At 40.9% G+C, this 13,090-nt stretch overlaps 1 protein-coding gene across 14 annotated transcripts in view; it reads left to right on the top strand.

The window, feature by feature from the left end:
• Positions 1–13,090, top strand: part of LOC123763584 (uncharacterized) — a 114,589-nt gene that overhangs the window by 78,469 nt on the left and 23,030 nt on the right. For 2 of the 14 annotated variants that reach the window (XM_045750762.2, XM_045750763.2), the window contains exon 2: positions 215–701. The exons of 11 other annotated variants lie outside the window; for them this stretch is intronic. In XM_045750762.2, the coding sequence (XP_045606718.2) occupies positions 658–701 (44 nt within the window). In that variant the 5' untranslated portion in view covers positions 215–657. Of the gene's footprint in view, positions 1–169; positions 702–13,090 lie in introns of all 14 variants that reach the window. One more of the 14 variants, XM_069304561.1, reaches the window with a different exon arrangement.

The following is a 13,090-nucleotide window of genomic DNA, read 5'->3' as shown; positions in this document are numbered from 1 at the left end:
TAGTATGACGCGTTCTGTTGGGAAGTGGAGCATAGGTTGTAAACCTAACGCAGGGGTTACATGAATAGTTTACAGGTCATTCCGTGCCTGTTACTCTGATCAACAATTTTCTCCGTAGTTTGGAAGCTATTGGGAATTACCTTTTAAAATAAATTAATGTACTTACCAGAGCAAATTAATATTTTGAAATTAAACATTGTTTATGTGAGCGCAGAAGATTGATTTGTTTACCTTATGAAACTAAAATTGGGGGTGAAAATGTAACCTGGAAACATTAAGACCATTATTCGCTGACAGGACTGGAAAACTGCTGACAGGACTGGAAAAACTGTCTTAGTCTGAGTGTTCTGGGTGTATCGAGGACAATATCGTAGTTACTGTACAGTGGAAGAAATTGACGCTTTCAGAGACGAAGTGAAGAAGGCTCCAGGAAACTTAATGAAATTTGTTTCTCTGTATACTGTATAGAAAGAGTGCACGCTGTACATGAAGATCCTAGTGTATGTAGAAAAGACTTGTGCATATATAAGAAACTTAAGTATGCATTTGTAGATAAGAGTAATTGTGCATAAAAGAACGTGTATATAAATTATACATACATAATAAAGTAGCTTAAAGTGATGTGTGGTAAAGCAGCTGTGTAGCATGCCTTAGGAGATGGCTCGCAGGAAGAGAGCTTCATCACTTCTCAACGAAATAGAGTAAGTATTGTACTCATGACTTACTTTTCCAATTCTCATGTTACAAGCAGCCTAAGTGACTAGTTTTCGTAAGGTTTAATATTTGTTTTGTGTGTCGCAATAACGCATGCAGCCTAACGTACATTCTTTTTTTGACAATCACAGTTGAGTGGACCAGGCAGGTAAATTTTACTGGCGAGAGAGGCGGCGTGGAAGGCGGTCGTGTAGCAGAATCGATGAGAGGGGTGGGGAGTGGGGGGAGGCATCACTATTTTTGTTTCTGGAACTTTAATTTTCTGTAAACTAAATATATACGGATCCTCATCCCCTCTCTCTCCTTCTTTATTCTCGCTACTCCTCTGTATCCCTCCTTTATTCTCGCTGCTCCTCTACATCCCTCCTTTATTATCTCTGCTTCTATTGTTCCCCCACTATTCTCTCTGCTCACCTCAGAGAGGTGTGACCTATCCATCCACACTTGCATATCCTAATTCCACAATAAGGTCCACAAGTAAGGGAGTACCATTCTTCTTCTTTACCATTATCTTCATAGTTGTTCGTGGTACATGAAACGTCAGAACCAGGTTAATATAATAGGATTTCGAACCATACCAGAACCCTGAAAGTGCGCGTCGTACTTTCTAAATTGTTTATTTTATCGTAAATACTTGTCAGTTTAGTTCTGATGAGCTTTTTCGATGGTTCCATTGCTGATGATGATCAGTTCACACGCACGCACGCACACGCGCACCTTGAACTTGAAATTCTAAAATGCTAAAACTATATGGTAAAGTTCACTTGCCGCCATTGTTGGCTGCTGGTTCTGTCGCAGTCTGAGGTTGTCCGCCGGGCTGAGTTTATTAAATACATAGTCAAATTACACAAATTTTTTGTGATGAGCTGAGGGGCTGTAGACTATAACGATTTATTTAATATGCAGGACGGGTTAGCAAAGATTTTATTACATTCATTGAGGATCCGAGTAAATATTTTGTCTAGGTTCTAAGTACTTAGAGCTATAGTTTTGCTATTTGTTAAATACCTTCCTCCCAGGTAATCGCTAATCTAGTAAGCTTGCCCTGTTTGCCACTTCATAGATCTTTTTCAGCTGCACGCAAACTATAAAGTTAATTTACAGTAAAGTCGGAGACAAAAAAAAAATACCTCATTATAACACCCACATTTCTTAGTCTTTGTCATTACCAGCCTGAACCCTTTACACACACTGTACTTGTACTTCCCGGCTCCCATTATTGACTACGGGCTCACCATAGCCCGTGTTACTTAGAACATTTTGTTCCAGGTAGCGAATCTTAATCATCATCATCCCGTTACTGTGTCCTGTAATATAATTACTTCCTCTGTAGTCACCATGTCTCTGTATCCATAGATATTCCAGCCAAGGGATACCTCTCATGACCGGCCACTACAGACATTTTTTTTTTAGCCTGTCCTATGGTTAAAAAAAAATAATTTATAGTGTCCTCTTCTAACTTAACAGACTTAGCCAGAAGACCCAAAATAGAAAACACAGCTCAATTCCAATGCAATATCACACAAAATAATTAAATTATAATTAAAATAAATCAATATGAAAATTCAATTTATCAATGAAATCCTGAAACATTGAAATGGAATCGTAACATAATTAGTATAGCGTGTGTTGGTCTTATGTGCAACAGATGGTGCTGTATTTCAAAAAACGCATGTTTTTACATGTCACAGGGGTGGCATCTATATAGTAGGTATATAAAAACACGCGCGTATTCGAATGGAACGTTGTCAAAATTTCAAAACAATCCGTGAAGAATTTTCGGAAATTACAGAATGTGTTTCTTGCGTCCAACCGATGGCGCTGTTATAAAACAAAAAAAAAAAAAAAAAAAATTCCTGTCACAGGTGAGGCATGTATATAGTAGGTATATAAAAAGACACGCCTATTCGAATGCAACATTTTGTCAAAATTTCAAAGAAATCGGTAAAGAGGTTTCGAAGATTACCCTCACATAAAATATACATGAAAGTTTATATATATATTTTTTTTCACCGTCACAGCGACATCTATATAGTATGTATATAAAAACTCTCTCGGATGCGAATGAAACGTTCTGTGAAAAATCCAAAGCAATCGGTGAAGAACTTTCGGAGATTATCGATTATGAACAAACGAACATTTCCATTTTTATTTATATAGATAATTATGGGGATGCCAACCCCGGGAGGAAGAGGTTGCGTTTTTTTTTTTTATTCTTGTTTGGTAGAGGTGATGTTATACATGTAATATATTCTCTCTGCTTATTCAAAATGCTAATATTGACGTTGCGACTATCAGTTTGTACGTACTGTAGTTATAAATGGTCACGGCTGTTTTTGGTGTTTGCTGTATAAATGCAGAGTAAGATTAAATTTGTGGGGCTTAAATACACACGGAGACGACTCCTCAATGTAGGCTCCAGATTTGCTAAATATGTGTACTTTTGCACCACATAGGTATACCCCTCTCCTATTTATTTTAATAACAATGCATAATACAATCAGATAAATTTCGTTGGGACAGCAAATAGCAAAAAGGAAGGTGGTGGTATGCAGAAGTGCGTGGTGATGGTTTATCATTATCCTATTCAGCTTCATCTGATTTTCTCCTCGTAGCGTACACTAATGCTGGAAGTTACGCTTAGAGGAGTTATAGCTGTGACGTTTTCTTACTTTGAAAGTGATAAGGGAATATTCGGTGTGTGGTTTAACAATGCTACCAAAGAAAACGGGCAGAAACGCGTGCATTGATTTTTTTATGCGTTCCGCATGTGATGACTAAGAGCGGTTTGTATCACCTGTACTCACCTAGTTGTGCTTGCGGGGGGTTGAGCTTTAGCTCTCTGGTCCCGACTCTCAACCGTCAATCTACTGGTGTACAGATTCCCGAGCTTCTCGAACTCCTATCATATCTACATTTGAAACGGTATATAGTTAGCCTCCTCCACATCACTTCCTAGTGCATTCCATTTACTAACCACTCTGACACTGAAAGTTTCTTCTCATTGTAAGGTCGTCTTCACGGGTCTCACACTAAGGGAGAATTTCGTAGAGCAGAAAACTATTGAGCAAAGAGAGCATTCTGATGTGAAGAGTAATGTTATAGGTGACTTAATGAACTAAGAGCAGTGACGCCAGTTAGTTTCATCTATTTCATTCGTATTAAACTGATTGTAGCATAAAACATGATCTACTTTGAATATCAGATGTTAAAACCTTGTGGTGGAAAACTGCGATTAAACCAGCGCTTTCTTGCAGAGTAGATGAGTTATATTCAACTGAATTAAGGGGGTTATTAACTAGTCTTAAATTTGTCATTCTTTAAATTATTATAGGCTAACTGGTGTTCTTATTAAATATTTTTATTATATTGTAAAATGTGAGTTATGAAGTACTGAAGAGCTCTTATATTTGGCTCAGTTTGAGGAATAATAATAATAATGCATATGTAGTGGGTATAGAGGCTAATAACTGGTATCACTAGTTGGGTACAAGGTGGGAAGAGTCTCGTACCTGCTGGCAGCCTGCGTAGCAGGTCCCCGTGCAACTTCTCTCACCAGTGTTGCTACACCTAGCCTGCCACAAGTGTACTGGGCACCTCAGGGTACAGTGCTTTCATAAATTACTGAGCAGAGATGTGTTGAGCTGTGTTACGTGTGGTGGATGACGGTGGCGAGTGGACTAGCAAGGACAAGGGTGGCAGGCTAGTCTATACCTTCTGCTGCTGGAGGGTTGTGGGGCTAGATAGTATTTCCTGGTGATACTCGTCCTCTTGCTCGACACGCCTCGCCCCCTCACCGTCCCCACTAGGGATGTGGGATGTCTTACTCCCACACACCAGTATAGGTCAGGTTGTGTGTGGGAGAGCGCCACACACTCGTAAGTGACGAGGGCTTACATCCGTTTTCCAATTACAATTTATAGTGTAAAGTAGAATATCAAGTTGCCCGTAAATGCATATGGTAGCCTATTTGGCTGATAATGAATGACATTAGAGCTACACTCTTAGAGCGACAGAATGCAAGCTCTCCTAAACCCCTAGTAAACTGGTCTGACAGATGGTTAATGCTGAAAATTAAGAGCTGCACATTTGAAATATTAAGGAAAAAATTAAACATGCACTAAAGTGCTCAAAACGTAAATGAAGTGAGAGCTTGGATGTGATAATTGGTAATGACTTAGTCAGGCAAGCAATGAACAGACGATGCAAGTAGAATTGTGTGTAGAAGAGATGGTGACAAATTGGAAAGAGTTCAGCGCCGAGCAACGGAATAGCAAAACTGAAATTAATTGTACGAAACTCGCCTAAAATAATTATATTTACAGTCTCGAAAGGGGAGGAATGTGAGATTTTAATAATTTATTAAAACCATGAAATTACATGTCAAAATTTTGACAACTAGTTTAATCTCGAAGTCATTGTGTTCAATAATGGTTTAAAATTACCAGAAAGATTTCACTCTGAGGGGACTAAATACTTTCTCTTGAATTAAGTAGTAAACATATAGAACGGCTTACCGGGAGATACAATAGTGTGATCTTAGATTAGAGATAGAAGTGGAAACCACATTAGCTGGAAATAAATATATTTTTATTAATATTCTGTATGAAGCAATGCACTGTTAAGTTTATAGTAATGTTTGAGGGGGATTGCAATGCTCCTATATCTAGTAATTAATCTGCTAATTAACAGCAAGAACAAATGTTGCTCAGGAATAGTGACTTGTTGCTTGTGTGAAGTGTACAAGGTGACAACACCCAGCACGCGCCCTTCGCGCGCACAGTGGTGCAGTGCGTGAGTGTGGGTCACCCGTGGTGCCAGGTAGGTGCGTGTGTGTGTGTGTGTGTGTGTGTGTGTGTGTGTGTGTGTGTGTGTGTGTGTGTGTGTGTGTGAGAGAGGTGTTGCCACCAGACGCCTACCACTTCCACCCCGTCTGTGCTTGTACCACACTTCTACTTCAGCCTGTGATCTAGGAAGAAAATGGTGGTTTATAACATTGATGTAATTGTTCATAGCTTTCCCATAATTAATTTTCAACCAAAATACAATAATAATTTTTAGATATTAAACCATCAAGCCAAGATGCCGTGAGATGTGTAGTGATGTGTGGTCACGTTTGTGTTGACTGTGCTGACAGTGAATGGTGAGGTCTGGCGGGAGAAGGATGTGTGGGGAGGGCAGGTTGGTGCTGTGGAAGGCAGGGAGGCGTAGAGTAGTTTTGTCATGCTCCGCCACACTGCAGCATCGCGGTGTGATATTAAACAGTCAGGTCAGGTGGTGGTAGTCCTGTCGTCCTTGTGGCTAGACAACTCTCGCCTCTCTTGGGTGGGTTGCTAAAGTCACTTTCAAGTGAAATTTTTGGACATTGTGCATGTTGTCCTGTTTCAGCACGTGTGGGATCCATGTTGTCTAGACTTTCTATCGTGGAAGTAATGTTCCACGTGAGGGACCAGGCTTACGCCTCTGGGGAAGATCATTCTTGTTTTCATCACTTACCGTCTTTCTCTGTGACGATCATCAACTAGCAGTATGTAGTCTTCATAGACTCGCTGGTCTCTCCACTTGAAGCACTACTTACAAAATAAAACAGAAATAAAGTAAAAATGTTCTTGGCCATGCTAAGGAATTTTATAGCCATCTCTACACGACAACCAGTTTCTACTTAACAACACATCATTGTAATCATGGGTTGCGCAGGTATTTGCCCTGAGAAAACAGAAGAATGTATCGAGTCTGGAGGCTACTAGGAATGCTGTTTATTATTTTAGCATGAATCCGTTGTTAGTTTTATTCAACATTTCGCTTATAAATCTAACAAATTCTGGACTTTCCCATCCACTACACGTTCTTGTGGCCGCCACAACAAGCCACCCTACGCGCACTCACCACACGTGTACGCCGCAGGGTTCAGTCCTTGGACCGATCCTGTTTCTGATGCATGTAAATGATCTCCCCGAGGAAATGGGCTTCTTCCTCTCGGTGTTTACTGATGTGAAAATTATGAGGAGGATTTAAGACAGGAAGACAACAAGAGGTTACAAGATGTCGTGGATAAATCCAACAAATGGCTAACTAGAGCCATTTTACATTCTCCAGTAAATGTACAATAATGAAGCTAGGTGGAGGGAACAGGAGGCTAGAGTCAAGGTACCAAATGGGATATGAAGTCTTCCATGAAACGGACAGAGAAGGGTCTAGGAGATATCACAGCGAACCTGTCTCCTGAAGCCCACCTAAAAAGGATCATCAGCGGCGTATGCTGATGATCCGAAGCGAAGCTGGCTAACATCAGAAATTTGTGTAAAGAATTATTTAGAACCTTGTATACCACATGTTGCTGGATGAGAATCTGGGAGTTCTACTCCCCAAACCCGGCTCGGGGCCAGGCTTGACTTGACAGCTTGGTCGAACAGGCTGTTGCTTAGAGCTGCCCAGACCAATCCTGGAATATGCGGCTCCAGCATGGAATCCATCCCTTGTCAAGCACAAAACGAAGTTGAAGGTTCAAAGGTATTCCACTAGACTAGTCAGAGAACTACAATGTATGAGTTATGGGGAAAGGTTGCGTGTATTGCACCTCACGTAGCTGGAGGAAAGAAGAATTAGGAGAGACGTGATTTACCCGTACAAAATTCTCAGGCGAATGGATAGGGTAGACAAGACATTATTTATCACTGGTGGTACTCGCACAAGGAGACACTGGTAGAAACTGAGTATCCAAATGAGCCACAGACACATTAGGAGGAATTTCTGTCTAGAGTAATTAACACATTGAATGCATTACGAAGTGACGTGATGGAGGCAGACTCCTTAGTGTCAAATGTAGATATGATAGTAACAGCTCAAGCCGTCCCTCCCGTTCCCCGGGTGATGACTGGTGTGGGTCACTAAGCACGCTGCCCACCCTCCACACAGTTCTGAGTTAGGTGGTTATGCATTCAACGTGTAAAGTCGCTTCGTACTTAATATTTACCCGGGGAGCACCACGACGAGATAATGCCAAGACGTGCTCCTTACTTTTAAATTAATGAAAGTCGAAAGTGAATTAATAAAATGGTTATGGAGCATTATAATCGGTTAGGCTGTGTGACCATGTCAGTGTTTGAAGCGCGCGTAGTGAATGGTGTTGCAGTGTGGGCGGGCGTGGGCGGAGCGGAGGGGCGCGGGCTACACAGATTTCGTCATTACTTGATCCGGACCTTTCCCTTCCGCCCACATGCTCGTGTTAAATCCCTCCTCCCCTAGGTCTTCCATTTCTGTAGGGCTCCCGCATGTCTTTTGTCCTCACCCCAGACCCCCCCCCTCCCCCCACATCTCACCCGCACTATTGAATGACTGGATGCAGTAATCCTTTATACAATCCCTTTATACAGTTGCCGATTCCCGGGGTTACTTAATACTTAATAGAACAAACACTTGCACGCAGATAACACCCCATGAATTTCACCCGTGAAGTTTACTTTAAAATAATGAACTAAATTCGTAGCTAAAGATATATTATTCCAATAAATATTATCGCAACAATGTAAGCGACCCCATTCTCGTTTTCTGTTGAAGGTAGAGGTAGTATAGTCCGTGGGAGATGGTGGCGGGGACGTAGAGGTGCTGGTAACCACTGGCAGTGTCGAGGAGGCGGAGCTAGATGGCTCTACCGCCCGTATACATCAGTGTGTGTGTGTATGCGCGCCTGTGTCATGCTGGATAACGATTGTACGCTACACGGAGCACAGCTGTTGGTTTAGTTCCGCTACTCGACCAGATGTTAGTCTACTAGAAGTTAGTTTAGTGCCACCTGTGTGTCAAGATTGTTGCTGCAAGTGCCAGTGGTGGTGTCGGGCTGGCGGCTGAGTCTTGGGGTGACATGTTACTGCTCAGGAGTGAAGGTGCTGGCACTCCCTTGTTTATGACGTGCATTGGACCATCGTGATCCAGGTATGGTTGCAGACTTGTTAATTACCTGGATGCCAAGCTTGAAATCAGAGTTGAATGATGTCGTCGTCGTCCTCCCACCAAAAAAAAAAATAGTATTACCGTGGGCTGTTGTCATAATTTATAATCAAATGTCTTTCATAATATCCAGAATGCTTAATCCCCCTAAGTTGTGAATTTTGTTTTATTATTTGATAAATTGTACGTTTGGTTGTGCGATTCTAGTAATTTTATTCCATCTTGCTCCTCCATCTATTCCACCAAGTTATTTCGTCCTAAATAACACGTACTTGAAGATAGATTGGATAATTGACTTAACTCTCCTTAACAAACTGGGGATAATTTGCTAAAATTTCTGGTAGGTCATTTAGCCTCACTCCATCACATAGTGATGCAAGGTGCGAATAATTTAGCTGACAGTTTGCATTTGGTCAGGTTTACATCAGTAGGTAAACTGTCTGAGAGACTTTTTTTAAAGTCCAAGCCGAGCAGTAGTAACATTAGGAGTCTGCTGATTTTATTGGCAGGTCCATATATCAGAGGTCTTTGGCCACTACTCATACTACATAGGGTTAGTTTTAATGTAAACACACTAGTCAGGTCCGAGGAGTTTTGTGGTGTAACGGTTTGAAGGATTGTGTGAGGTAAGCAGGACGATTCATGACTTTAGTAGCAGCACTAACGGTTTTCTTGCTGGTGAAGCAACGAGTAGTGGTCCGCATCACTTCTGCTGCCGTCGCCCCCTGCTGCGCTCTCCGTGGGGGGGGGGGGGTGTACCCCCACGGATGTGGATTTGGAGGGTGGCACTAAGATGCTCGGTAAGGGTTGCAAGAAATCTCAAGTCCCATAGTGTTTAGCATTGTTGGCGATGTTTCGTCTGGGCACGATCTCTGAAGTTAAACACATGAGGCAAAATCTTACTGAAGCGATCATGTCATAAATACTCATACTCCGCCTAAGTAAAACGGAAACAAGCAACACTTAGTGGGCCAGCCAGAGGCTTAGGGCCCGCGCAGGAATATCCCTAAAAAAAAAAAAAAAAAAAAAAAAAAAAAAAAAAAATGCTGCTGGTGGCCTGGGTGTAGCCTGCATCGTTCTCGGTAACATGGACGAAGACCCGTAGTCACGACCAGTAACGTAGAAAACAAAAAAACTTGTAATTCATTCAATGAAATATCACCTCACAGCGTTATATAGTATGTAATCTAGACCTGTGCTGATTCCAGAGGTAATTTGATGGGTGTGGAGAGACGAAATCTGTTGATTCATTTAAGGGAATGAGGGCTAAAATTTGTTGGAGAAATGAGTACAGTATATTAGTTCTATAATGTAAACAAAAATATGTGTACCACTAATCTCTGCCATTTCCACTTATCAGTAGCAAACAATAATCTTGACCAGCTGACTCTTAGTAATGCACTCAGCCACACACTTTAAAACTAACACTGTTGGTGTGGTGTCATCTAAAATATGAACCAATTTACGCAGGGTTTCCCCCTTGAGGGACGCATGTGGTTTAAGTTGGGAACGCTGAAGAGAAACATAAGAATGCGAGTGTGCAGCCCCATTCCAGTTCCCCTGACCCACCTATTGTCACACTTTCTCTTGCTACAGCCTCTTATGAGCGCCGCAATGTCTGTTACATAACATTCACCCGTTATTTTACCTCAGTCTGTACCTCGTTTTCTTTTATCTCCGTAAAAGTAATCATTATGAGCTCTGTTTTCCAATAATTTGTCTACATTATGTAATTTGTAATAATATAATTCATTGTCGGGGGACAGGAAGTCGGTGTGTATCCAAACACGTTAGGCTTATGTCGAGGTGGTCCCCCCCCCCACCCTCGTGTCCGAACTACTAACCCCGCCCAGGATCCAATCCCACAAGAAGCTGACGTGCCTACTTACTGCTAGGTGAACAGGGGCATAAGGTGATAGGAATTGTGCCCAACAATTTGTCCCAGTCGGGATTCGAATCTGGAATTCTCGATTATTCTCGCCTCGTTGTGTCGGGGAACACACCTTTGGCGGCTCCTTTCAACTGTCAATCAACTGGTGTACAGATTCTGAAGCTTATTGGGCTCATATTCAGATTCTATCAAATCCACATTTGAAACTATGTATGGAGTCTGCCTCCACCACATCACTGCTTAATGCATTCCATTTGTGTACTTGGTTTGACTCGAGAAACTGTGAATTGTGTCGAGAATGAACCCGACTGTACTACCGGGACTCCTAAAAAGAAATTTATATAAATATAAAATTTATATATAAATTATATATTTTTATAATAAATTATATATAAATATATAATTTATATATAAATTATATATAAATTATATATAAATATATAATTTATATATAAATTATATATATTTCTCTTCCTCTCTCTCTCTCTCTCTCTCTCTCTCATTCTCTTTAATTTTCTTTCGATCTCTCATATATCTTCATATATCTATGTATATTTCTACCTTCCTGTTAGAGTATCCTGCCTCCCGCCTGTGCCAATAACTAACTTCACATTCCTTGCTGTCTCCTCATTCTAAACTATCTAGAAACCATTATCCAGAAAGTTTTGTTTGTTACTGACGGTGCTGTCATTTACTCTTCGTTTCTTTGGCTAAATGTATTTTTAGGCTGTGCGTAGTGTGTATAGAGGTGTGCGTTTAAATATATTATTTATTTGTAGGTTTACTTGTATTAAGTGTGTAAGCGGCGAGGTATCTTCATTTTGTATTTATTGATGAACTGTGCTACTGCATATTATCGTAAGGATGAAAGTTCCTATTTTTTTTTTACACGAAAGCTGCATGCTAAATGGTGTTTTTTTATTGTTGTTGACGACAATAACCAACTGAATTCACTAGGCAACTAAGAGTGACTGAATCCTTAACATTGTTGTTGTTAGCCCAAGTGGCGTTCACGGTGTGTTTCGATGAACGATTCAGGGATGCCAGATTGGGATACAAGTAGCGAATTGGGCTACTTTTCAGAACCCCGCGCTCCCAAATTTTTAATTTCGCTACTTGCGACTTTTTGGGCTACTTTAATAGCCCAAAATAGCCCAACTTGTTTTTAATGTTAAGAAACTCAATGATGATTTTTATGCTTTTTATAATGCCATGTGTACAAATCACAGCCGTGTCCAACAGCTTGATTGAATAGACCACTTACCGCAGGAGGCCAGGTCAGTGACCGACCCCCTGGGGACGTTGATCCTAGGAACTTCCCAAAGAAAAAGTAACCGCAAGGCAAGATAATCCTCCCCAGGGGCTGTAGATTTCCCAACCTTAATTGTCATTAACACTTCATCCCGGGTACTATCTGTTAATTAAGTGACCTCCCACTGTTGCCTACTGTAAATATTAGGTTTCTCTTTAGGTGTTTCCAAGAATCAAATGACTGTCGTTAAGAGCGGATTAGCATACAAGTGAACTTGGCAGCTTCATCTGTGCTTTCATTGTTAGTGTGGCTCTGACCTCCAGAAGGATAGTTCGACACAAGTTACCGCATATAGAAAAGAAGTTACCGCTGTTACTTTTAGAATTTACTTAAGTGTTAAGATAAAGAAGTGTAAAATGGGGAAGTGGTCTAAATACCATAAAGCGTTTTAGATGTCCTGGCTTAAGGATCCCGTGTTTGAAAAGTGGTTGGCTGAAGTGAAAGAAGATGGAAATAAGGCATATTGTAAAGTTTGTAGAACTGAGATAAAAGCTCATAGAAGTGTTTTAAAGAAACACAGTGAAACATTAAAACACGGACAAAATATATCGGAGGTAAGTCATCAGCAGATGAGCATCAAGTCTGTTCAATCAAAGAAGGAAGATAAACTTACTAAATTTGAATGTCGTCTGTCTGTATGTACTGTCGCTATCTAGAAATCTAACATTGTTTGTAACTCATCTTGTATGTATGTACTTTTACCTGAATAAACGTGTGATTTGATTCGATTTGGCTAAACAAAAAATTGGGCTACTCTACTTGCAAATTCGCTACTTTTTGACCGTCAGCTCGCTACGTTTAGCAATTTGGATCTGGCAACCCTGGAACGATTGTGAAAAATGGAGGGAGCATAATGAAATGCGTATGGGTGCACGTGTGTGGGAGGGCGTGGGCGCCGTCGTGTTGTTTCCCCGTATCTTCATATATAGTGTTGTATATATATCATAATATATCGAGAGTTAGGTTGGAAAATAATTTAAATTTCGTTGATCAGTTAAGACATAGTGTCAGCCAAGTGGAAGGTAATGGTAGAAACTTAAAATCCCGCTTCAGCTTGACTAGCGGTGATCATGTGCGACTTATATGCCAAGGGTTAAGATGGTGTGGGTCACGTGGGTGGAGACACGTACATGTGTCGAGAGTTTGTTTACGTCTGCCTCGATAATCGTCACCTATACACTGGATATGGGGGGAAAATGACAGCATGGTTGACTATATAATATCGT

This window comes from Procambarus clarkii, chromosome 52, assembly GCF_040958095.1.
Source record: "Procambarus clarkii isolate CNS0578487 chromosome 52, FALCON_Pclarkii_2.0, whole genome shotgun sequence".
Classification (NCBI taxonomy): Eukaryota; Metazoa; Arthropoda; class Malacostraca; order Decapoda; family Cambaridae; genus Procambarus; species Procambarus clarkii.
The sequence above is the reverse complement of the archived record's forward strand: the minus strand, read 5'-3'. Positions and strand labels throughout refer to the sequence as shown.